General features: G+C 37.5%; 1 protein-coding gene across 2 annotated transcripts in view; it reads left to right on the plus strand.

The window, feature by feature from the left end:
* ARID5B (AT-rich interaction domain 5B) overlaps nucleotides 1-27,777 on the plus strand; it is a 197,291-nt gene that overhangs the window by 19,408 nt on the left and 150,106 nt on the right. For both annotated transcript variants that reach the window (XM_008053861.2, XM_008053862.2), the window contains exon 3: nucleotides 17,586-17,811. In XM_008053861.2, the coding sequence (XP_008052052.1) occupies nucleotides 17,586-17,811 (226 nt within the window). The remainder of the gene's footprint in view (nucleotides 1-17,585; nucleotides 17,812-27,777) is intronic.

A 27,777-nucleotide genomic window follows, 5' to 3' on the forward strand; every position in this document is an offset into this window, starting at 1 on the left:
GGCCATTGCACTCCAGTTTAGGTGACAGAGTGAGACTCCAATTCAAAAAAAAAAAAAAGTCAAAAAATTAGCCGGGCATGGTGGCATGCACCTATAGTCCCGCTACTCAGGAGGCTGAGATGGGAGGATCACCTGAGCCCAGGAGGTCAAGGCTGAGGTGAGCTGTGATCATGTCACTGAACTCTAGCCTGGGTGACAGAGTGAAACCCCGACTTAAAAAAAATAAGTGAGATGTTATTGTCCTGCCAAATTCAAGAGGAGGGGATTATGCAAGGGTATGCATAATCTTTAAGGGTCATTTTAGAGGCCACCTGCTACAATCAGCAATGGACCCAATCACTTTAGTGTCCAGTTAATCTGATGAGGGTTGAAAGGTATTCTTCTTCTCTGTCTTGTTCTTTTTGTTTCCTCTCCTTTTGTTATTATTATGCAGTCTTCTTGGGTGGTTTCTCCCAAACATCCCCCCTCCTCTTCTGGGCATATAATTATAGATGGCATACATAGGAGACAGCAGATTGCCTTAATCTTTTAAAGATTTGCTAGTCTTACAGCATGTCAACAAGCCATACTGAGTCTTTTTTACACCTAATGTCTTGATCAATGAATTTGGAGAGTTTTGCTGGAAAGGGCATTGTGTCTGGTGTGATAAGAAATCTGCAGAGAGAAGGGGGAGGAGGAGCTGTGGCTAGAATAGACAAGCTCTCCTTAATGCATAAGAAAATAGGTATGTTTCACACGCAGTGGTTGAGGAGGGGCTTTAGATCATGTTGGCGTATGCCCAAGCAAAGAAGTCCTAAAAATCCGGAGAGAGGGATTGTTGTCCTGGATGTGTTTCTAGCCAGTGTACCTGTAGGAGCTGCATATCATATATATATATCCTTGCCTAGTCCTCCCACCTCATGTGGATGTCAGGCGAGCAGCTGGCCTGCCATCTTTTTAATTCTGTGGAAATTAACTGTTTCATGGGAAAACCATCTATTTCTCTTTCAGGAAGGGTGCAACTTGGTCTTCAACAAAGTACTTAAAACATCTGTAGATAGGTATTCGAGGTTTGAGAAAAAAGATGGCATGAAACAGATTCTGTTCATTTTCTTCTTTTTTAAATACATGATATTCTATGATGCTGGTCAATTTTTCATAATGGAAATTGATTTTGGGGGTAGCTTCTGAGCCAAACATAGTGGGAACTTTGAGAAAAGGGTTCTTGGGTCAAATTGAGGAGCGTGCATCAATCATAAAACCTATCTAAGGGGCGTGGTGTTTTTGTTTGTTTGTTTTTTATTTTTTGAGCCTTAAATGTGACAGAATACCACGTCCCTCCCAGTGGTTTTGCCTGCTTGGTTCCCTCTGTCTGCAATGTCCTGTTCTTCCCCTGTCTCTCCTCACCTCTGAACTTTGCTGACTCCTTTTCTTCCTTAAGGTCTGAGCAGATAGAACTTCCCTGACCATTCCATTTAAGCCATCCCCACTTGCACCCCTCGCCTCCAGTCACTGCCTCTTCTAGTCCGTTCGGTTCCGATTTGGTTTACCGTATGGCTCTCCTGCCCCACCCTCCTCTCTCCCAGTTCACACACATACATGACTGTAGGCTCCCGGAGGATAGGGATTTTGTCTGTTCTATTCCTGGCCAAAATCCCAATGCCTGGCACAGAGATGGTGCTCAATAAATATTTGTTGAATGAATAAAATCACTGAACGACCGTTTCTCATTATATAAGCCATATTTAGTACTTATTGTTGCCTGTGTATCTCCTCCCACTAGGCCAGCATCCCATGTGTTAGGAGTTGGTCCCTCCGCTGTTCCCAGTGCCCAGCACAGTTCAGAATAGATGCCCAGAACACTGAGGATGAAAGAGTGAGTGAACCCTATGATAAAGGGCTAGAAAGAGAGTAGCCTTCACTTCCTAGGGAAGGTATAGTAGACCCTGCCTAGGCACGATGTGTTTTGGAAGGGCCGCATAATGTCTTATTCATACTGATTTCTCCGTGGCTGATACTCAGCCCAGTGGTTGGCACAGAGCAGAGAGTCAATACAAGCTAATTGGATCAGATTGAATTGAGTTGGGGAAAAGCTAGAACAAAATCTCTCCTGACAACAACATTGGAGGAAGCTCAGCTTGTGAATGCTCCCTTAAAGGTGGCAGGGATGGCTCCTTCTGGATTCCCTTCTGCGACTGTTTTGTCAGAATGCCCAGCAGTATGCATACTTGCATTCATTCATTCATTTATTCATTCTTTCTCTCTTTAAGCTCTACCTGGGAGCGTTTAGGGCATTGGGCATGGAGAGCCATACAAGTTTTCAGTCCCATTTTAGAAAGCTTATCTTGAGGACAACTTAGGCTGTATTCTCTGGTTTATACAACCTCCCCAAGGTGGCAAAAGAGTTGGAATTGGCTGGTTGTAGTTGCTTGGGTCTGTCCCCTGTGTTGGTCTCCACACCACAGTGTGAGCAGGAGTAGAAAGGTCACCAACTGTGGTTGCAAATTGACTTTTGTGTTAGAATCCTGGCTTATTCAAAAACACTCAATATTTTTCCAAACTGAGTTTAGGGCTTTTGATTGAAGTCTGAATTATTTACAGTGACAGAGCATATCACTAGTTTAGGAAAAGCTAGAACTTAAAAAAAAAAAAAAATACAAAGCCCCTTTAAATAATCTAATATAGGATAATTACATTATTAAATAAAGCTGTGGGAATCAAGTTATTCCACTACCATTGTACATGTGAGGATAATAATGTGAACTGTGTGAAGTGAACAGAGCAAAAGAATTTTTTTAACAAGAGGGAGCATGTCTAAATCACATGTTTACGTTTAAACGGAGGCTATACAAAACAGGAAGATTTATTTGGTTTGTACATTAAAGTGTTCTAAATAGGCATAAAGCTTTCGGTGATTCTCTATAAAGACTGTTCTTCTAATTAATGGCAAGGTAATGAAGACTTCGTGCCAGATGACCCATAAGCTTTAATAATTTAAACAGCTTTCACTGTGATTTTTATATGCCAACAGGGACAAAGGATTTTCTTCTTACTTTGAGGGTCTTTGTGTCATATAGGCCCTGCTGAAATATGTACCTGGACAGAGGATCATGTTCCTGCAAAACTGGATGAAAAAAAAAAATCAAGCAATGTAAAAGTAATGGTCTGAAGTCATTCAACATAGCACAGCTGGGTTGGGTAGTGGTTGGGTTTGGGCTTTATTGTTATTGTTTTTGCTTTTATAGAGTGTTCTTCTAGGTAGTGCAACTGGGCATAACCCTGGAATTGGGCTCATTTATCTTCTTGTGTTAATGTTTTAATGGCTAGAGCTAACTATTTGGGTGCCAAGCTAGTTTTTATTATGGCAACCTGAAAGTAGTTTTAAAAAATAGACCATAGAGGTAACAGCTTATTAATTTAGCCAAAGAAAGAGTAGACAGGCCCAATGGCTGTGTAAGGCCACTTTTTTACATATCAGATATAAAGAAGAGAGAAGAGGAGATAAATCCTTGGATACTGGGATGCAATTTCTTGCTCTCCGCGTATATTGTCTTTAATTTTAGGGAGGAAATGTTACATGCATGATAAGTCCAAGAGGAAACAAGAGGAGCAGAAATTAATGAGAGAATACCAGTCAGGGGAGCAGGCTGCAACCTAACAGGTTTTAGATTAGTGTGTATTAAAAATGTATTTAGGAACATAAAATATTTAGTTTCTGAATTACTTGTTTGATACACAAATGCCATTGGCTATCATCATGAAGGATGGCCGCATTACATTTGACAAATTGTGCCTCAGAGCTGTCTTCTGTTTGTTTATTCCCCCTAATTGTGCCAAGATGGATTTCCAAAATTCATGGAGCCACAAGCTTCACCCAAAGATCTGGTGAGAGGGATGGAAAAGGTTGGAAGGGGAAGGGCTGTCTTGGGAAATTGGAACCCAATACACTAAGGAGACTCCATGGCAAACGCATGTCATCATGTTAAGACAGTCAAATCTTAGCACATACTTGAGAAGCTATCTTTATTACTTGGACAACAGAAAAGTCTTCACATTTTTAACTAGCACATGAGTGGCGATCTCTGTAGTTTGATTTGGGGGGACAAAAACACAATAAAAATTAAAATCCTTTTTGTTGTGAAGTAACTTTAAATCCCACCCACCCCCCTCCCAAGGAATTGGCAGAAGGTGAGAAAAGGTATAGTTGTTCTCCAGGTAGGAGTAGGGTGGACCGTGACTATTGCAAGGGCTTAAAAACTAATTTTCTAGAAGAAAGATAGTTCGACCGTACTGTCTTCTGGTTCCACTTTAGTTTTCCCATCTCTAAAATGGATTTAGACTATCTACCTCAGAAAGTCCTTGTGGGGCTTAGATGAGATAAAGCCTATTAAATTTATAGATTGGTGACTGGGTCAGATGATGCATCTCAGAGTTTTTCATTGCCATATCCTAGAGCACTGCGGAGAATGAGAAGCCCAGATATTCTTGTCTTGGCCCAACTGTCCCTTGGAGGTACCCAACAGGAGCTACAGGGACTATATTTTCACAGACAAAGAATGAAGAAGTGAAGAAGAGTTAGGACACAGTTACTTACAGAGGACATTTGAATCCCCCCCGTCCTAATTTTCCATGCAAGTAGTATTATGTAATAGTAATAGCCATCATTTCTTGGATGCCTACTCTGCACTGACTATTGCACTATAACAACTGCAAAAAAAATTTTTTTTTTTTTTGAGTCAGAGCCTCACTCCGTTGCCCAGGCTGGAATGCAGTGACACGCTCATGGCCACCCCAGCATCAACCCTCTGGGCTCTGGCAATCCTTCCGCCTCAGCCTTTCAAGTAGCCGGAACTACAGGCACATGCTACCACAACTGGCTGATTTTGATTTATTGTAGAGACGAGCTCTTGCCAAGTTGCCTGGGCTAGTCTTGAACCCGTGGGCTTAGGCAATCTACTTGCCTCTGCCTCCAAGTGCAGGGATTACAGGCTGAACCACCAAGCCCTGCAACAACTGCAAATTCTTAACTACCCTTTGAGGTTGGTTCTTTTATCTTATTTCCCCATGTTTTTAGATGAGACCTTGGAAGGTCCCAAGATTAATGTGGTTGTTAAACACAGTAGAGCTGTATTTGCATCTCAGTCAGTCAGACTCCAAAACCCATGCTTCCTCAGTTTTCCCTGTGTTTCTTCCAATAGGGAACATTTGAAGATGTTGTACCATTAAAACACTTGTGTGCGTCAGGTCCAACGCAGGCCTTGGCTCTTCAAGAAGTTAAACAAGGGTATCTGCTCTAAAAAGTGTTTGCAATTCAGCTGTTTACTGCAAAAGACAGAATTATGCAACTCAGCATCAAATACTGACACCCAATAAAGATTTAACATTATATCACAAGTAATAAGAGCAGTAATTCCCAGTTCAGGGACCAACTTAGATTTGATATAACAGCATTTTATTTTGCCTAATAAGGGCATTCAAAAACTGTTGCTATTTATTGATGTCCTCATTTCAGAGAAAAAAAGGACATTATAGCACCATATGAAAGGAAGACAGGTTGGTGCAGTGCCTCACATCTGTAATCCCAGCACTTTGGGAGACTGAGGTGAGAGGATCACTTGAGGCCAGGAGTTCGAGACCAGACTGGGTCACATAGCAAGACCACCGTCCCCACCACTGTCTGTACAAAAGATTTTTTTTTAATGGATTTTTTGCTTAACAAAGTTGACAAACCCGTTTAAGATTTTTTTTTTAAGGCACATGTCTGTAGTTCCAGCTGCTTGGCAGACTGAACAGTTTTAAAAATAAAAAATTGGTCACATGTGGTGGTGCACACCTGTAGTTCTTGCAACTCAGGAGGCTGAGGTGGGAGGATTGGTTGAGCCCCAGAGTTCTAGGCTGCAGTGAGCTACGATAGCACCACTGCACTCCAGCCTGAAGCAGTAAAAAAGTAAAAGGAAAAATTGAAAGAAAGAAAAGAAAATAGGAGGGATAAAGTCTTAAACAGAAAGTGTGGGGGGTTCCTTCATGTCAGCACCACTCCCTTCTTTTCTCTGCCCTCTGCCCCGGGAGGCTGACCTGTATGGGCTCTGTATGCACATCCCCTGGGCCCTGTGGTTTTCAGAGGGTTTTAGCCATAGACATGCCCTGCCAGGAGGGGGAGGGTATTTAATCCCTGTTCCTTTCTGGGAGGTCCCTCCAGGCTGGTGGGGCATCCCTTTAAGGAGGAGTCACTGCTTTTGGAAGAAGGCTCTGCTCTGACCCTGACAACCATCCCCACCCCTCTGGGATGCTTTGGCCTTTAGTGACACCTGTGCTGCTGACAGCCCTAGCCCTTTATGTCTCTTTTACCTCCCACCAACGCCTTTGTTAATCCTCCTCGGATTAGCATTTCTCAAGTGCTCCATCTATTTCCTGTTGGGATCTTGACCGATACAAGGACAGTTTTTGAAATTTAGCAAATTTGGCTTCATGAAACCTTACTGTGTGATCATCATTTTTCATATTTCACCGCTGACCAGTGAAAGTGTCATCATGTTTTGACCCACATTACCATCCTATCTTTATGACTTTCTTGGATTCTGAGTGGGTGGGAGCTATTTACCTGTAGAATGAAACCTTTTTGCTCACGGTGTAGGTGTCCTGTTAGTTACATACACCAATGCACAACAGGGAGAACAACTGGGCAGACAAGTGGGTGTCTCAAATTACAGCCAGTCTGAGGGAGGCTTGAAATCAAGGGAGTGGCCAGGCTACCCAGGCTCTGAGGTGGCACCTTCTTCCCCTTGCCTGACACCATTGGTGCGTACCAGAGGCACATATGCCTGACCAGAAGGGTTTCATCAGGGCACAAGGTGAAGTGATTGTAGTTGGTCTTTCTGAAAGCTGACACTTAACAGTTTTTCTTCATTTTTCATTTCCATCTTCATGAAAATTTCTTGCTCTTTCAAATGCTACAAAGCACATTTTTAAAATCTAGGATGTTCAGGGAAAATCGAGGTGAGTATGCTGTGCTATCTTGCCAACCCTTCTGATATTACACTTGTGTGTTTATTGTCCTTGGGCTTCAGCAGATGATAGCTCTCCTCAGCAATGAACTGTTATTGGGTATCACGTGGTATGGTAGGAAAGGTTTCATTCATGTTCTCTCTCCTGAGAGATGATACTTTCTTAAAGTTTCAGCTGTGTGTAACAGAGACTCATAATTACAGCTGTTTAAATAAGTTGGGAGTTCAAAATCTTTCACCTGTCACAGCCCTAGATGTTGATGAATCTGGGCTAGTGTTGTGGCTTTGCTCCATGAGACTGTCTAGGGACCAGGCTCCTTCTGTCTTTTCTCCTGAGGGATCTCTTCTTATTTGTATGTTCCAAAGTTATATCCATCCCTTTGCCAATACAGCAATATTCACATCCCATTGGTCATAACTTGGTCACATGGCTCTACTTGGGTATAAAAGGAAGCAGAAAATGGTGTCATTATGTTGCGCCCAGCAAATCAATAGTTTGTTGTTATAGAAGAATGAAATAATGAATATTGAGGAAAAGTTAGCACAGTCAGAAAGTGTTAAATTCTCCTTGTGCCAAGCACCAAGATATTTTCTTGCAAAGAAACCAAGGAGCTATGCAATTCCACTGAGCTTGAGTTGGCTATGAGACATCTAAATTGGTAATTGGAGTTGGGATGAATTTTTGAAACCAAACTGTAGAATGTAGTCATGGGCTTTAGAGGTGAGCATTGGAATCCTCACAGAGAATGAGTTCTTTGGAGAAAGAAGAGCAGGACCCACACTGTGTCTAAATATATATGTTTTCTACATTTCTCCAATTGGGAGATGAAGGAAGAAGAAGAAAAATTGAACAAAACAAAGAAATGTAGAGGTGGGAGATACTGGGTAGGCGTTCTCCAAGGGTCTCTTGCATATCTTTCCATCATGTGAGCAAGCAAAGCATTGACTATCTTTGTTTCAGACTACCTTTTCAAAGATGTTTACATGGTGACTTGCCTTGGAAGACAAAGCTAGTGTTTTTCTTCAGAACAAGAGCAGGCATGCTTACTCTCTAGTATTGAAAATCTGGGTTTGCTATGCTCCAGACTCTTGATGATGAACCTCAATGAGTGAGCAGGTTATTATCTATCTCTCTTTGCATCTCCTTTTGGGACTTGAGTATTAAAGAACCAGTATAAATTCGGATGCATTGCCTGTTGCTATTGCTGTGAACAACAAACTATCTTTTCAGAAGTCTTGACGTTTTGCCAGCATCTGTAAAACTGTGGTAAGTGTGAGGTCTCACCAAGTTGCCCAGGTGGATCTCGAACCCGCGGGCTCAGGCAATCCACTCACCTCAGCCTCCCAAAGCGCTGGGATTATAGGCTGAGCCACTGAGCCTGGCTATCTTCACAGTTCTTAATAGGATTAGATATTCACTGTATTAGAAATTAAAACTGAGAAAATTTAAAGTATTTATTAATTCATTTAAAAATAATTATATATCAACATTGCAAAAAAAGTCAAGATAAAAATTCATAACTTATGCAAAACTAAATCAAAATGGATCATACTTCTAAATGTAAAACTGTACAACTTTTGTAGGAAAGCACAGGAGAAATTCATTATGATCTGGGTTAGGCAAAGAGTTTGTAAATATAACAGCAAAACCACAATCCATAAAATAAAAAAATCTGACCAATTGGACTTAATCAAAAAACTGTTTCTTTGTGAAAGACACTGTTACAAGAATGAAAAGACAGGCTACAAAATGGGAGAAAGTATGCTCAGACCATATATGTTACAAAAAGCTTGTATGCAGAAGGTATAAGAACTCTCAAAACTCAACAGTAAGAAAACAACCAAATGTTAAAATAGGTAAATTAGAGTCTGAAAAGATGTTTGACATTCTTAGTGATTAGGGAAATGTAAATTGAAAACTGCTATATACATGTTAGAACAATAATAATAATTAGTCATTATTAATAATTATTAATGACAGTAGCAAGTACTGGCAAAGATGAAGAGCAACTGAAACTCTCATACACTGGCAGTGGGATTGCAAAACGATATAGCTACTCTGGAAAACAAGTCGGGCAGTTTCTAAAAAATTTAAATATACACCTACCATATGACTCAGCAGTCCTTCTCTTAGTTATTTACTCTAGAGAACTGAAAATGTGTGTTCACACAAAAGCCTGTACATGCATTCCTCAGAGATACTGCAGGTTCAGTTTCAGATTACTGCAGTAAACCGAATATCTCAATGAAGCGAGTCACACAAATTTTGGGTTTCTCAATGCATGTAAAAGTTATGTTCACACTATATTATAGTCTGTTAAGTGTGCAATAACATTATGTCTAAATAAAGCACTTTTCTTAAGTAAAAAACCCTTTAACGATCATCTAAGCCTTCAACGAGTCGTATTCTTTTTCTGGTGGAGAGTCTGCCTTGATGTTGATGGCTGCTGCCTGATCAAGATTGTGGTTGCTGAAAGTTGGGTGGCTGTGGTAATTTCTTAAAATAAGACAACAGTGAAGTTTGCTGCATCTCTTGGTTCTTCCTTTCACAAAAGGTTTATCTGTAGCATGTGATGTTATTTGATAGCATTTTACCTGCAGTAGAACTTCTTTCAAAACTGAAGTCAGTTGTTTCAAAGCCTGCCACTGCTTCATCAACTAAGTTTACAGAGTACTCTAAATCTTCGGTTGTCAGTTCAACAGTATTCACAGCATCTTCACCAGGAGAAGTTTCCGTCTGAAGAAACCGCTTTCTTTGCTCATTCATAAGAAGCAATTAAATTCCTCATCCAAGTTTGACCATGAAATTGCAGTGATTCATTCACATCTTTAGGCTCCACTTTTAGTTCTCTTGCTATTTCCACCACATCGGCAGTTATTTCCTCCACTGATATCTTAAACCCCTCAGAGTCATTATCCATGAGGGTTAGAACCAACTTCTTCCAAACTCCTGCTATTGTTTATATTTTGACTTCTCCCATGAATTCTGAATGTTCTTAGTAGCATCTAGAAGGATGAATCCTTTCCAGAAGGTTTTCAGTTGACTTTGCTCAGATCCTTCAAAGGAATCACTATCACTGGCAACTATAGCCTTACAAAATGTATTTCTTAAATAATAAGATTTGAATGTCAAAATTAGTCCTTGATACATGGACTGCAGAATAAATGCTGTGTTAGCAGGCTTGAAAGCAACAATAATCTTGTACATCTTCACCAGAGCTCTTCAATGCCAGGTTCATTGTCAATGAGAAATAATATTTTGAAAGGAATCTTCTTTTTTTTTTGAGCAGTAGGTCTTAACAGTAGGCTTAAAATACTCAGTAAAACATACTATAAACAAATGTGCTGTCATCCAGTTTTTGTTGTTTAACTTGTGGAGCACAGGCAAGTGTAGATATAGCATACTTCTTAATAGCCCTAGGATTTTCAGAATGGTAAATGACATTGGCTTCAATTTAAAGTCATCATCCGTGTTAGCCCCTAATAAGAGAGTCAGACTGTCTTTTGAAACTTTCAAAATCTAGCTATGAAAATCCTAAATGGCATCTTTTTCCAATATAAGGCCATTTAGTCTATACTGAAAATCCATTGTTTGGTGTAGCCACTTTCATCAATTATCTTAGATAGAACTTCTGGATAACTTGCTGTAGTTTCTCCATCCTGCAGTTGCCTTTGCTCAGTATCCTGCATCACCCTGCACTTCTAAGTTATGGAGACAGCTTCTTTCATTAAACCTCATGAACCAATCTCTGCTAACTTCCAACTTTTCTTTATAGATTTGAAAAGAGATAAGGTCTTACTCTGGATTAGGTTCTGACTTAAGGGAATGTTATGGTTGGTTTGATCTTCTATTCAGACCGCTCGGACTTTCTCCATATCAGCAAAGTGTTTTGTTTTCTTATTGTTTCTGTGTTCACTGGAGTAGCACTTTAATTTTTTTCAAGAACTTTCCTTTTACATTCACAACTTGGCTAGCTGGCACAAAATAGCAGTTTTCAACCTGTATTGTCATTCAATGTGCCTTTCTCATTAAGCTTAACTATTTCTAGCTTTTGATTTAAAGTGAGAGACATCCATCCTACCTAAGATAATCTACAGGTTCAATGCAATACCCATTAAATTACTGTCATCATTCTTCTAAGACCTGGAAACAACAATACAGAAATTCACATGGAAACAGAAAGGACCACAGACAACCAAAACAATCCCCAGCAAAAGAAGCAAAGTGGAAGGTATCACACTCCCAGACTTTAAACTTTATTATAAGTCTACAATAATCAAAACAGCCTGGTATTGGTACAAGAACAGGCATATAGACCAAAGGAACAGAATAGAAATTCCAGAAACAAAACCTCAATTTCTCAACCAACTCATCTTTGACAAAGCCTCCACCAGCAACCACTGGGGAGAAGAGAACCCATTCAGTAAATGGTACTGGGAAAACTGACTGACCACTTGCAGTAAAATGAAACAGGGCCCTTACCTATCACCATACACAAAAATCAACTCCATATGGGTCAAAGACCTAAACGTAAAACCTCAAACTATAAGAATCTTAGAAAACGCAGGAGACACCCTTACAGAAATTAGAATAGGCAACCAAGTCCTGATCAAAACCCCAGATGCCCATGCCATAAAAGAGAAGATAGACAGATGGGACCTCATCAAACTGAAAAGATTCTGCAAAGCAAGAGAAACCATCAAGAGAGTGGGGAGACAGCACACAGAGTGGGGAAGAAATATTTGCCAACTGTGTATCTGACAAAGATCTAACATCCAGGTTCTAAAAGGAATGCAAATATACCAAAAGGGAAAAAACCAAACAGCCCCATTTTTTAAAAAGGGCAAAATACTTGAATAGACACTTGTCAAAAAAAGATATACGAGCAGCCAATAGGCACATGAAAAAATGCTCAGCCTCAGTAATTATCAGAGAAATGCAAACCAAAACACATTGAGATACCACCTAACTCCAGTAAGAATGACCATCATTAATAAAACAAAAAACAACAGATGCTGGCGAGGATGTGGAGAAAAGGAAGCACTTCTACACTGCTGATGGGAGCACAAACTAATTCAACCTCTATGGAAAACAGTGTGGCAATTTCTAAAAGAACTAGAATTTGACCTTCCATATGACCCAGCAATACTCTTTCTGGGAATATACCCAGAGGAACTCAAATCATTTGAAAAAACAAAAAACAAAAAACCCTGCACATGTATATTTTTTGGAGTACTAGTCACAATAGCAAAAACATGGAGCCAACCGTGCTGCCCATCAAAGCTTGACTGGATAAAAAATGTGGTACATATACTCCACAGAATATTACATAGCTACAAAGGACAAACGTGGACTTTGCAGCAACTTGGATGGATTTGTCTGTCATACTCAGTGATCTATCACAGATATAAAGAACTGAGTACCACATGTTCTCACTCATAAGTGGACCCTGAACACCTATCATAATACTATAAAAAAATGAATTGGCAGTAGCAAGACACTGCTGGAGGCAGGGAGGATATAACATCAATAAGAGTGCTTGCTCCAAATCCAGGTGAAGTGATATCCGAAACTTCATCTGTACCTGAACCACTTATGTATGCAATCCTCACTTGTACCTCACAACTTTAAAATCAAATTAAGTTAAAAAATAAAGTGAGCAACATGCGACTCCTTTCATTTGAACACTTAAAGCCCATTGCAGGTTATTAACTAGCCTAATTTCAATATTGTTGAGTCTTAGAGAATAGATAGGCCTGAAGTGAGGGAGAGAGGCTGGGGAAAAGGCTGGTCGGTTGGTGGAGCAGTCAGAACATACACAACATTTATCAATTAAGTTCACCATATATATCGTGTTATCCTGGGTGCCCCCAAACAGTTCCAGTAGTAGCATCAAAGATCACTGATCACAGATCTCCATAGCAATATAATAATAATGAAACAGTTTGAAATATTGAGAGAATTACCAAAATATGGCCCAAAGACGTGAAGTGAGCACATGCTGTTGGAAAAAAGGCACCAGCAGACTTGCTTGGTACAGGGGTGCCACAAACCTTCAATTTTAGTAAAAAACACAATATCTACAAAGTACAATAAAGTGTCATAAAAAGAAGTATGCCTGTACATGGAAAGTAGAGCAGCTCTGTTTGTAATCGCCAGTACTGAAACAACCCAGATGTCCTTCCATCAGTGAATGGGTAAACTTTGGGACACATTCATACCATGGAATACTACTCAGCAGAAAGGAACAAGCTATTGGTACAAGTAGCAACATGGATGGATGGATCGCAAAGGGATTATTCTGAGTGAAAGAAGCAGTCTCAGAAGTTTCATACTGTGTGATTCAATTTATATGGTATTTTAGGAAAGAGAAAACTATAGCAAGAACAAATTAGTAGTTGCCAAGACCTGGTGGGGAGTAGAGGGAGCGGGTGACTACTATGAAAGAGTACAAAGGGTTTTTGAGGGTGACAGACCAATCTGCATCCTGATGATGATGGTGGTGGTGGTGGTGGTTTTATGCATCTATTCATGTGTTAAAACTGTACACCAAAAAAGGAAATTTTACTGTAAGTTAATTTAAAAATCAGATTAAATAGCAATATAAACTCATTATGTAAATGTAACACATTTTTATGAAAGTTAACCATATTTTCAAAAACAAAAAAATTAGTAAGAACAGTGGCATTGTTTTACATTTTTTATAAGTCTCTTTACTGTCTAACTTTAAATAGAGAACTGGATTCTCATATCTGCTTCTGCATTTACTCTGTTGTGATATCACATGTCACATTGTCTCTGGAAAACTCTACTATGTACTTGAAAGAGGATGAGAGTGAAAAAAAGTCCCTAATGTCTTATTAGTAGTATGATTATTGTTTTGACCCTCTGGACCACCTGAAGTGGTCTCAGGGATTTCCTGAGACCTGCACTTTGAGAACCAATGATATAATATGCTGTCCCAAATGACAGTCATTTTCATAGCATCTTGACTTTCTTTTTCTATATCCACGTCTCTTGTATTTGCTTAATGACTTTCTTAAATTTGACTCATTTTTAACTCAAATTTATTTAAGGAGGCAGACTTTTATATCTCCTATAAACAGAAAACCATTGCTACTTTTCCATAAATAGAGAGTAACTACAAAAATAAATGAGCACTACAAAACAATATGTATTTTAAAGTTTACCTGTGAACCATCTAAACTCTTCTCTATGTGCTGCATTTTGGGAAACACCAAAGCAGAAAAGGAATGACAACTATAACAATAGCTAATGCTGATATACTACCTCATCTCTACATTGAATCCTGGCAAGTACTGTAAGAGGTACATAGTATTATTATTTTTACATAGGTAAAGAAAAAATTTGAAACACAGGGAGATTAAAGAAGTTGCCTGTTGTTTCATAGCGAGTAAATTTCAGGGCTAGGATTTGAACCCAGGCAGTCTAATTATGGTTACGGTGTCCAGGATGCTGTCTTGGCAGAATGGAAACCTGGATTCTTGTCCAAATCCTGCCATTAGTTGGCTCTAGGACATGTCACTGAACCTTTCTGTCCTCATTCATAAAATAATGGTGTACAAGTTTAAGTGTCTGGTGCCTACTAGGGGCCAGGCAGTTGAGGGAAAAGTAGACTGAATACAATGTAATAGGGAGTGGTGGGCTTATCACATCTTGTTTAAAGAAGGCAACTCTTAATTTCAACTAGTTTTTTGGGGGGAGGGGCTTTATTTTATTTTGTAAGAGAAGACTTAAGACTGAATATTTTTGTGTAAAGTTTTTCAAGTTTTAAAACATTTGGAGTAGCCGGCCATACACATGGGATGGCTGTTTTGTGACTTCCTGACTAAATGAACTGATTCTGACTGTGAGCTGTTTTTGTACAGTGGCAGAAACAGAATCCAAATTTCAGAAATAGGCAGTTTCAAACAATGATGAAAAGGGATAAGGACTTAGAAAGTGCCTCAACACAGCCTACATAAATATTGATTAACAGTCGGGTTAATTGAAAAGCCAAGGTACATTAATAGAATAACAAAGTGTATTTCTTTGTGTTCCTTTTGTGTTGTATTAGAGTAAATCAGCAATATTTATCTAGTGCTAATTCTCAGTTTGCAGAGAACTAATGTAATCGTGAGATGAGTTTATTGAAATTCTTTTCTTAGACATAGAGACTTGCCCAAGAATGGTGAGTATTAGGGACTTTAGTCAGCATTTGCTTGGAATAGTAAATGTGGACATGTGATTTATGCCTTTGTGTGTACAAAGTAATGTTTCCTGTGACATTTTCTATATATATGTTGGCTCTTTTTTTCATTTTTGAGGGTTAGTTTGTTGTTTCCCCCTCCTCCGCTTATCAGATTTCCTTCTAAATCCTGGCATTTGACAATGTTGCAGGGCCAGTTTCTCTGTGAATCCACAGTAAAACATACTGGTGGTTTCACAATTAATCCAAACTTAGGTTTATGGCTTATGCATGCTTATGTGAATTCCTGCATTTTGTTTAATGTATGTGTGTATATTCAGAAGGTCTTTTTGAGAGAGACAGTGAAGAAAAAAGAGGACAAAATCTATAGACTAAATCTTGAAAGATGAGTTTATTCACTAATGACATCATAAGGATTGTATTTTTTCTTGGTTAATAAACTATTTGTTTGGAGGGTGTTGTAAGCCAGCCAGACCTAGTCATGCCATTTCTTGGAAAAGATCTGAAGCAACTGGTAATTGAAATGATAATCATTTGATCACAGAGCTGTTTGAAAGTAACACTCATCTACAAACCTGTCTCTTCTAGGGAACCATATTTGGTCAAAATGTGGCCAAATTCCATCTTTACTAATGTTGACACTGATACCTAATTATTTTTCAGTACATTCTAAACTAGATTTTTGGTGTGTCCTGTCCAGAAGCTGTTCCCATATGCTTTGAAACAATACCCAGCCTGAATTTTTATTCTGACATTTAATAATCACCATGAAATAGCTATAAAATGCATGACAACTACAGATCTTTTATTTCAAGAGGATGGTGTGGTGAATCTGAGTGAAATCATCCGTTGAACTGGTATTTTATAATGTGCCTCATTGTTTATAAAGTCTTGCAATTTTTTTCTTGAGCAGAGGATAAAAATACAGTTTCTACTTTGTCTGCCATTTAGTGGAAGTTCATATTTAATCATGATAAGGGAAAAGATTCCATTACCAAAGTTTTACTTTTCATTTTTGTCAGAGTATTTGTTACTTTGCTGCTGCCTAACAAACTTTCTTCTCAGAAGCAGCTTGGAACTGGACGAGGAAAAGTGAAATTTTAGATCTTACCTTAAAATATTTTCAAAAAAATCAACCCAGTGCTGCTTATTACGTGAAGCTTATCTTAATAAACCCTTTTTTTGTTTGAACTGGAGTTGTGTGTGTGTGTGTGTGTGTGTGTGTGTGTGTGTGTGTGTGTGTAAGGTGGAGGAGAGGAAAAAGTCATGCTTAACAACAAAATTAGCAAAATCAGTTGTAAATTCCTTTTGTTTAATAGCTTAGAAACATCTTCCTGTTGTTGTTTGTCAAAAATATTTCTAAGATTTTGTAAGCTTAGGGGCTTTCACAGCTAAGCTTCCTTCAGAAATGTGAAATAAAAGAAAGGAAAGTCAGTTCAAGTTGAAATGTCAAATACTTAAATAACTTAAAACCCAGTGAGATGATCTTCTTAAGCCTTTCCCAAAGAATCCTTGGGTGAGGGGGGCCCTCCCTTTGTTCTATGTATGGATATCTATTAAATAGCTTGTTGGATTAATTCTGAGTCAGAAAACTTGGTTGTTTCCTAGAAGCAATTAGAGATGCTTAAAATTCAAACTTATGATGCATAAGAGAAACTCAAATTTCAACTACTTTTCTTAGGTGCAAAGACTTCTCCTCACTCACCCCCTCGCCCCTACCCCATATGTATTCAAAGAAAAAAAAAATCAGTTCATTTCTCAACTTACAAAGTTTTTGAGAAACATGAGAATGTGCAAGTTTCTTTCAGTGGGAAGCACATAACATTTATGAAGTATTTCTTTTGGGATTACATCACAGTTTTATTTAATTTTTAGGACAAAAGTTAAATTCAATATTTGTGTATAAGCCAAGGGAAAATGTACCATAAACATAGGAATTTTGGGGTGAGTCAGAGTTCCAAGAATCCTAGATTTACTTAGACCATTTATGTAGAGACAGGCTAACCATTAGTCATCTAGCTTTCACTTTTTATATTTGCAATTAATTGCACCTAAAAATTAACGTTCACTTAAACAGTCAGATAGATAGAGTGAACTTTGGTATCCAGCATTAAAAATGGCTATTATAATTACTGCCCTATTTTTGGATACTTTCTATTTGCATAAAAAATATATGATATAAATTATTGCTTAACTAAACAACTAGCAATGAAAAACCACTGAAATGAAGTGAGTTATTAAATATTTTCTGTTAACGAAAAATACATACCGTCTGTTTACATAAGGTTAAACTACTCACATGGCATTTCAGATGGGCCTTGTTGAGAATGTATCATTTACCTCCAGCCCATAAATAATGTGTTTTTGTTCTTCTCCAACCCACCTCTTTTAGGATGAAGTCATTGCTGTTTCTGAAAAGGTGATCGTGAAGCTTGAAGACCTGGTCAAGTGGGTGCATTCTGATTTCTCCAAGTGGAGATGTGGCCTCCAAGCTGGAGCCGTGAAAACGGAGGCCTTGGGAAAGAATGGACAGAAGGAAGCTCTGCTGAAGTACAGGCAGTCGACCCTAAACAGTGGACTCAACTTCAAAGATGTTCTCAAGGAAAAGGCTGACCTTGGTAAGTATGACTGGTCCTTCTAAATTGACTGTGTGGGTATATATAGTAACTTACTTTTGTGGTTGTAAATTTTTTCTGGAAACTCTGTCATTCATATGTATGTCTTTTAAATTTTATTTAACCTCAAAGAGGCCTAAGTATACAGAGAAGAGTGATGATTGAATGGTAAAGAATGAATGTTGCCTGTTAGATTGCATGTTCTATGTGTGGAGCCTTGTGCTGGGTGATATAGTGGCACTAGACCACTTTCAGTGTAGTATAAAGGCGTAAGACTTAATTAGGTCACCTAACGTTGAGTTAATAAAGAGTTTAAATATTTGTTCTAAGTAGATGGTATGACATCTACTCTTAACCCTGTGTCAGAATTTCATGTGTTACACTGGATGAAAAGCAAAGTGAGGAAGAAGGAGGAGTTGCTTAATGTGGAACAAGAGAATGATGTCAAGACAGGGGAACCTCTGGTTAGCAACCAATGGCATAGGTTTCCCTGAGCTTTTGTCATTCAGTGGTGGCCATCAACTAGATGTTTTTTTTTCATTCCTCCCATCTCTTCTTCTACTATAATTTTAAAGAACTCGGGCTTTGCCGTCATTCATGCTTGGGCTTTAGATTACTTAATTCTGATTAGTGTGTTTGAATACTAAATCTGCTGCTTATTTAACTGTGTGGCATTAGGCAAATAATTTAACCCCTAAACATTTCTCCATCTGAAAAATAGCAAAGTTTATAGGGTCATTGTGAGATGTAAGTTATACAGGATACTGTATATATATAGCACAGTGACTGGCATATATAAGGGGCTCCATAATTAATTCTACTGCTTTTTCTTAATATTTTCTTCTCCAGTGACTTTTTATGTTCCATTTATTTTTTTCTTCTGTCTTTATCCGTCTGTGGCATTCACTGATTTACTCTCCTAGTGTTCCCCAAGACCAAAGTTGTTGACCTCTGATTTAGTTGTTGACCTCTGCTGTCTAGATTTTCCTCTCTAGGAACTTCACATATTAAGGCATCTTTTTCTTTCATTTGAGCACAATGCTGATTTTCCCAGTCCTATTTTATACCTTAATGTGACAACTTACTTTTTTTTTTTTTTTTTTTTTTGAGTTGGGGTCTCACTCTGTCGCCCAGACTGGAGTGCAGTAGAGATGAGGTCTCACCAAGTTGCCCAGGTGGGTCTTGAACCCACAGGCTCAGGCAATTCACTCACCTCAGCCTCCCAAAGCACGGGATTACAGGCTGAGCCACCGAGCCCGGCCCTATTTTTTTTTTTTTTTTTAACCTAGAACTTAACTGTTACAGCAGACTTAGGCTATTTATTTTAATTGGTATAAAGAGACTGAACAACACCAGCAACTGTCTTTCATGTGACTCTGGTTTGTGATGAGCTGTGCTGTTTTGGGAATGGCATTAATATAATCTTGCAGTTTAAGTTTAATGATCAACAGTTTCCTGGCATCTTTTGGTTGATGTCAAATGGTAATATTTTGGATATGGGAGCCCGATTGTGATGTTCTAATAATTTAGAGAAAATTATTAAACTAGTGATCTTTCTTCTAAAGACAAATCATTTTTTAATAGTCTTTCTATATGTGCTGTTACACCCATCCCCAATTTTGTGAACACACAATGGCTATTCTTATGACATGCATTAATGCTGAATAACACATCTGTTGTGTTACTTTCCTAATGTATGATCTAAGCTGTATTGCCATTGTCTTATGTTTTTCTTAACAGTAAAACCTTTCTTTTGTTTGTTTGACTTTTTTGAGTTATGAAATATACTGTTACTAATAAAAAACTAAACAGGAAACCCACGGGGGGCAAAAGGATGTGTAGATGGTTAAGCTTGAAGTCACACGTATAAACGAGAGTATTTATAGCATGGTTTATGCTTAAAATTTTGTTGAAAATGTATAGCTTATTAATGAACATGAAAATAAACCCAACTTCTTAATGTCACCAAAAGATTTAAGAGACTTTGATCTTCCTGGATTCTAAAAAAAAAGTCCATAACCTATCGTTTTGCAATTGATTCCAGGAGAAATTGGTTTATAATGAATATTCAAAGTACTTGCAGGTGGTTTGGCCTGGAAAGTCTAGATTAGTGGTTTTAAAATCTAGTTACTTATTAGACTCACTAGGGGAATTTTAAAAACAATACTGGTTACTGAGTTCAGCTTCCCCAGATTTTTCATCCAGTGGGACTGAGGCCAGGCCAAGAAATGAGTACTGATAAAAGACTTCCTAGGTGAGTCTGATTTTTTTTTTTTTTTGGTCTCATTTTGGAGACAGCGCTAGGATTAGCGCAGAGGAAGGAAAAAACAATCCACAGAAGAATGAATTGGGAGGCTTTCCTTTGGTAGGCAAGAAACGCCATGTGATTTAAAAATTTTTTAAATGTCAAATACCCCTTTAAGGATAGAATTTAGGGCCTTGAAATTCTACTCAGTTGGTATGAACTGTGGGGAATTTGAGACAAATAGCTTTTGTAATTGGAATGCACACTGTGTTGTAATAATGTGGAAAGAGAAACAAAAACTTTCCTTAATGTAATGAGTTTCCATTATCTGCCTGATCTAAGGTTTGCAGGTTCGCATTGTCAGGATTTATACTGAGGAGATAGGGGGTGTCATTTTCTGTCCACATTCCTGTCCCAGCAACTTTCTCTTCAGCCTCTTCCTTTCTCTGTCTATAACATCAAAATATTTGTTGTCTGTACTTTTCTTTCTACACAGTGGTTTTCTTATCTCCCTTTCTCTTGGTCACACTGAAACCACCTCCAGTACCACATTGTTACTGGAAGTTCACACACTTATTAGGTTTTTCCTTCTGTAGAACCCTTCCAACTCCTCATTGTTCTTACCAAAGAAAGAAGATGAACTGTGAGATTACTTAAGACCCTCCCTTTTTTTCTGGTGGAAGTAAGCAAAGAACAGAAAGATCTCACCTTTCTATGGATAAAATAAAACTCCAACATGTTATTTTTTTAAACTGAGTTATTTTATGTTGGAAAATTAATAATATAACAAAATAATTAGGTTGACTCTTAAAGGAGAAATTTTAAAATATGAAAGCTAATTAAAGAGCTCTTCTTGGTGTTTAGATAGAATAAGTTCCCTTTAATCCTAGTTTGTGTCACTTCCTGTCTCTCTCTGAATAGTAAAAAAAACAAGAATGTTCTCACAAATGTGTGTCTGCCAACAAATTAATACTCCACAAAGGGAAACTCTGCCCCACATGGCAGCTTCCAATAAGTGCTCTGATTCAAATCACAACTCTTTCGTTTTTTATCCCCTTCCCCACTGAAGGAGTACATTTGGACAATATTTGAGGATGTCATGCTTGCTTTTTAAAAATCTCTAGATTTTTCATTTCAGACTCTAAATGGTTGATGACTAAAACTACAGATCTGGGTGGTGGAAAAACGAATAATCTTAAAAAACACTTCTGAAATGTGGTAAAAAGTGCATTTGTCCTCCTCCCCTCTTTGTCCTTTTCAAAGAAAGAAAGTTCAATATGAAACCAATGCAAATTATGACTTGACTAAGTGAGATGTTTTACCTTCTTTCAGATTGTTCATGTTGAATTTTATTTAAAAATAAAGAAGAATAACTATGTTAAAATAGAAGGGTTAAGGAATGTATTATTCATAAGCATAACGAACACAAGAACCTGTTTTTCCAGAAGAATTGGGTTGATTAAATCATTCACTACACAAGCCTCTAGTTATTTATTTTGTCTTTAGAATTATAGTACTTAGCTTTTGTAATAAAGTGGACTTGATACCCATATTTGGTATGGCAGTTGAAAGTAGTCAAATAAAGAATTATTTCATTTTACAAAATTTTTAGCAACTGAGGAATACAAACACTATCAGTTAAGCATAGCAAACTTGTATTTTTTTATTCCTTGGGCTATAGTTTGAAAAAAATCAAATTATTTTATATAACACTGCTTCTTACAGAGTTCCTTTAAGTGAAGTATGAAAGCTGCAGTGTAAGCTTTATTGGCCTATAAATATGTCATTATAGTTGGACTACATTTATATGCTTTGGATTGTTGTTTAAGCCAAGAAAATATGTCTCTACAGGTTGACTTTTTATTGAAACCCTTTGAGGCATACAACAAAATGTATTTTAGGCCAAGGTTATTAAAACAGCATTTTCATTTTTTTGCAGCAGACTCATTGTCAATTATGCTGCCACAAACTGTCTGTGGATGGGCAGTTATGAATGGTTTCATCTCCAAATGTGTCTTTAGAAAAAGAAAGAAAAGATAGAGGAGTCTGAGCTGAAATGGAGAAAAAAGACCAAAAGATTATATGTGGGGAGGGGGGTCTGGCTGAATGTAATGATGGGGGGTTTCCTTCGGTTCAATTTCTGTTTCTAAATCTGTCCCAACAAATTAAGAAGGAGTGACCCTCCCCTCCCTTCTGTTGCTGGGACTTTCACTGTACTTGTGAGTAGACAGCATGATGGGGCTAAAAGAACAATGGGTGGGCTGTCTGGAGAATCTTGGCTCTCTACATGTATATCTGTCACTAACTGGAAGAGTCACTGAAAGTCACCGTATGTTTATATCTTCAGATTCCTTGTGTGTAAAATCAGCAATAATATGTACCTTGCTGTATTTCATTGGATTTTTGAGAAAATCAACTGAGGAAAAATTAATGAATATTTATGGAAGCATTTGTGATATTGAAGTCAGAGTGGTATTGTCATTATATTATTATTATCAGAAGGAGATTCTATATGATAGGGAGCCATGTGGTACATGTTAGCTTATTGGTCCCTTTTGAATTTTCCTAATCATGTACACATTCTAGTGATTTAGGGCAGGGTTTGCTCTCATTATTGTCTACCATAATAGAAAACTACTAGAAAAGTCCCTTAGATTCTTGCTTGTTTAGATAAGCATATATAAATATATATTAAATATGATTAATAAATATATTATTTTAATAGACATTTATTTTAAACAGTTAATAAACACATGTGATATATAATCATAGTATGTAATATGTGTAATTAATGTTTTATATATTTGTTTTTGTGTAAATATATTTTATATAACTTTTCTTTTCCTGAAAATTTTGTCAAGGTAAGCTGGACTATAAGTGGCCAGTTGTGAGAGTGATTTCCCAAATACTCTTGGTTAATAATTGACTGTAATCTTTGCCTGGAAATTCTAGAGGCCTTGTATTTCAAATGGTTGTTTCAGATCACTTTTGAGTTTGATATATTGAGCAGCTTTGCTGGGATGAGGAAAAGGGAAAGATTCTGACTCCTTGCTGAATAAAAAAGTATAAATATCTCTAACAGAAACATGCTAAGGTACAGACATTTTGTTATAAAGATTTTTCACTTGAGACCTCTAATGTTTATTGGAATTGAAGGCTTGCTTTTTACTAGGACAATCACTTCCTTCCTTCCTTCCTTCATTTCTAGATTTAAATTTTGTGCATATTAAGGAGTCTTTTGAAGGTATTTGTTGTTTATATTGTACCTGGGAAGGTATTTGTTGTTTATGTTGTACCTAACTATATCATTTTCTTTAACACTGAAACTTAGGAAGTTTCTTTGATGATATATTGTGGCATTGTTCTATTTGTGAATATCATGAGAAATTCCTACAAAACAACCTCCTTGGTAAAACAAATTTGCTTTTATCTATAGATTCAAAATAGAAATCAATTGCATATATGGAACTTATAAAAAATTTGTAAAGATACTTTCCAAAGGATTTCTCCCATGGTCCTCTGACAATATTGTATCTACCATGCATTCTTTATAGAATCTAATCATAGCACAATTAACATTGGAGAAGATGCTCTCTGAGTGCCCACATGGCTCTTTCTTTAAGAGGTTGCCTCACACCACTATAAAGTGCCAACCCAAAGGACCTTTAAATAGAGCAAGTTCACACTTCCAAGAATCTGCATCCAAGACATTCAAAGTTTTAGAATAGCTTAGTAACAGGATATTTTCTAAGAAACTGGGAACATATAAGGTTACAACACATAAGGAATAAGATTAGTCATTTCATTTGAAATTTAGAATTCTGCTTGACATCTTAACAAATAATTGAATAATGCCCTGAAATAATGGTCAAAGAATGAGTAAAAGTGACTCAAATAAGAATTTTTATTTACGTTGTCTACATTCAACCATCTCAGTCATTTGAAATGTAGAAATCAGTTTGACCATCGCATCAAATAGTTGAACATTATCTTGAAATAGTGGTCGAATGAACAAGTAAAAGTGTCTCAAATAAGTAATTTTTATTTATGCTGTCTACATTCAGCCATCCCAGCTATTCCTGCTAGAAGGGAAGTCTTTGCAAAATCTAATTATGTCTGAGCCAATCAACAGCTGGTCATCAATACTGCTGCCCAGATATTTATACTGCCCATAATTCATGAAAGCTCATTTCAAGCTGAAGCTCTTTCATTGGGAATTTCTTTTGACTCAAGGATCTTCCAGTGTTTTCTACAACCATGAATACTTCTTAGAATTCCAAGTTCATTTTCTCTTTTGATAATGGATTGAAGATAGAACATCAACTGAAGATATAGTAATTATTCTTACTTTTAGTCTTGGAGTTGTCGGGGCAGAAGTAGACAAAAAAAAAAAAGGAAAATTGCAACTTTCAGTGCAATTTTTAATGTCTAGGTTACTAGTATTTACCTGTAGGATACAATGTATGAACAAAGTAAGAAACTCACGCTTTTTTTGGAGCTCTTCATAGAATTGTGAAGGCTGGAAGGGTCTTCAGGAACACTGGTCCCTTTATGTTTCCCCCTCCTTTTCCTTGAAACAATTTTCATTCCTCTCTTTTCAATTCTTCCTCCAGATGTGACTTCAGAATCCCTCACCATCCTGATTATGTGTCATAGGACACACTTTAGATGACATTTTATACCATTTAACTCATTTATATCACAGGAGTTCATTTTTACTAAAAATCCTAGAGCCAAAACAGGAATGGATTCTCGTGAAACAGAGGTCATGGTGCCTCATACATGATGCACAGTCAGAGCTCTAGGAAGCTGGCTTGGCACTCTCTAGCAAAACTTTTGAACTATCTTCCCTGTAGCTGTGTGATCTTGGCATTTCTATTTGTTTCCAGTTGACCCAAGGTACTTAGCAAGAGATTAAAAACATAGCAAGACCATTAGACAACAGATGAATTTACTCTTTCATTTTTGAATCCTTCCCATCAGATGGTGACCATCAGACAGTTCACTGGGAAAGAGGGAGAAAAATACTATTCTGTGACTACACCCCCTGAAGTTCTGTTACTTGTTTATTTTTTTCATCTATTTATTTTTCATACAGTAGTATTAAATGTAGACTGTTATCTAATAAACACCATTGGTAATTAATTTGGAAGTCATTATGGCTCAATGTCAGTGTTTTTGTGCTTTTTGGGCTTCTATACTTCCTGTACTTGTATACTGAAATGTTTGGGGTAGGACTTGCCCAAATTGATTTTTGCCTCAATTTTTCCCTGAATTATCATATATGGTAGTTTTAATTCATATTGGCCTCCTGGACTTCAGCTGTTCTTGTTTTTTGCTTTTTTTGTTTGTTTGTTTGTTTGTTTTTTCTGGTATTTTGCCTTGGATCAGGTACTTTATGGCCCTATCTGTGATATTTATGATGAAGAAGACAGCCAATCTATACTTTTGTTTTAATTTCACTGAGAAATGTCGATTTCCCAGTGAACTGTCTGGTGGTCACTATCTGATGGGAAGGTAATCAAAAATGAAAGAGTAAATTCATCTGTCGTCTAATGGTCTTGCTATGCTTTTAATCTCTCGCTACGTACCTTGGATCAACTGGAAACAAGTCTAATATGCAGTCTTGCTTTCTAAAAGCTCAGAGATTTTCATTATCACAGATAGATTGCCAGACTTAGAGCAATGGTTTCATTTGCATTTGTAGATAGGAGTGGGTCTACTATAAGGGACAAGCCCAAATGGTCTACAGCGGTCTTTTAAATACCTCTTGAAAAGGCAACCTTGACTCTCTACCTCAGACATGGTTTTGAAATGAATTTTTATTCAACAGTTCCCCCTTTCATGATGCTTTTCTCATTTTATCATAACTCTGAGATGATTTTGTTTGCCTTCTACCTCTCTTCTCATTAGCCACTGTATGATTACCGACAGTAAGCCATTATTATAGCTGTTATCCTGATAGCATCACCTTGGAACACAGAGCACATACATCCTACACATGAATTGATGTGGCTTTTCCAGAGGGTTTTGTGGACAGATACTTGATTTGGGCGTTTAGTCTTAATACTCTGTAGTATTGACACTGATTCTGCTGAACAGCTTGTTTATCTGTTAGAGTAATTTTACGAGTGAAGTTCTATTGCAAAATGTTAATTTTCCTAAATGTCAAAGATTCTCTCCTCTTCTCTCCTCTAACATTATGTATTTCAGTTTGTATTTAATACAGGTTGCTGCAGAGGAAAGCTGAGGTTTGGACTTTTAGCCCATTTTAATAAATATATTTACTTAGGACAGACTGAAATAATAGTGGGTTTTCAAAGGCTTTATGAAGTGCTTCATGCACAGTAGGGGTTGAGCAAATAGTGCTGCTGATTCAGGGTTTTCCTAGTTGCGTAGCTGTGTGTTTTTGTTTAATGTGTTTGGATGATGTAGAGTTGCTTCTCTCTTCCCTAAAATCCCAAAACCGTGCCTTGCCTAAAGCTCTACTTCTTTGGACCTCCCCACTTGTTTTTTGAATTTTAAACCATTTCTACTACCTTTTATACTTCTGATCTTTAAATATTGGCTTTCAGTTTGTAGCACCCCCTTTCTTTGAAAGCGTTATGCCTACTGAACAAAATACAAATGTTGTAAGCAAGAATCCAGTGAACACCTTAGTCCTAGCCTTCATTGTATTTCTCTTTTTTATTTAATAACTTTCATTGTTATTATTTTTCTTACTACCAAGGCTATCCATGTTAGTTTTAGAAAATGTAGGCAACACAAACAAACCAAAAGCAGAAAAATGTAAATTGCTTGTTTTTCTCCCACCCAGAAGTAAGGGCTGTTAGTATTTATCTATGTGCTGATATATATGAATGTGTGTATCAGTGAGAATTTATATGCATATACTTTTTTTCCTATAAAAATAAAATACATAGTTTGAGAACCTTCCTCCCTCTCTTAATTTCATATAAAGGCATTATAAATATGCCTCCATGTTGTAATATATTCTACAGTTTGTGTGTGTGTGTGTGTGTGTGTGTGTATGTATGTATGTGTGTGTCTGTATTTCTGGCTACAGGATGTTTTATTACAGAGGTGTTTCATACTTTAATTTTTGTTGGACACTTCAGCTGCTTCTGATTCCCACAAACTTTATAAAATTCTTGTAGCTGTGCACATATCCATGACTATTTCCTTATACATTCATAGAGGGGGATTGCTGGCTCAGAGCACACAGAATGCTAAGACAGCCTATCCTTCTACAGTATCTCCACCCCCATATGTAAACCTTCTGCTCTTGCCTAACTAGTCTAACTGCTTGGTTTTCTTTCTCTTTAACCAAATACACCCACTCCCTTGTCTTCCAAACTCTCCATTATGTTTTGAGTGGTTTGAATCTTCCCACTCTTGGAATACCCCTTCTAGGACTCTTACCATGCCCCTTTTAGGACACTTGCTGGTAGAAATCCTTCCTTTCCTTTATGACTCAGTTTAACACCTGAAACCTTTCTTAGTCATCCAGCTCATAGGATTTGCCCTGCTTTATTGAGTGCTTATCTTATCACACTTAGTGTCTCTACCACCTTATTGAACACCCTACTCTAGAGCTACCCATATAATGCAGTATCTTTTTTCCATGTGTTTGTCTTATCTTTCCAGTAACAGTTTTAACTCTATGGTATTGGCACTAACTTCAAAGCTATACCTGGTAAGTTAAGTAAATATGCGACTTTTAT

The sequence above is a fragment of the Carlito syrichta genome, unplaced genomic scaffold (genome assembly GCF_000164805.1).
Source record: "Carlito syrichta isolate Samal-C Ts95f unplaced genomic scaffold, Tarsius_syrichta-2.0.1 Scaffold288766, whole genome shotgun sequence".
NCBI lineage: Eukaryota > Metazoa > Chordata > Mammalia > Primates > Tarsiidae > Carlito > Carlito syrichta.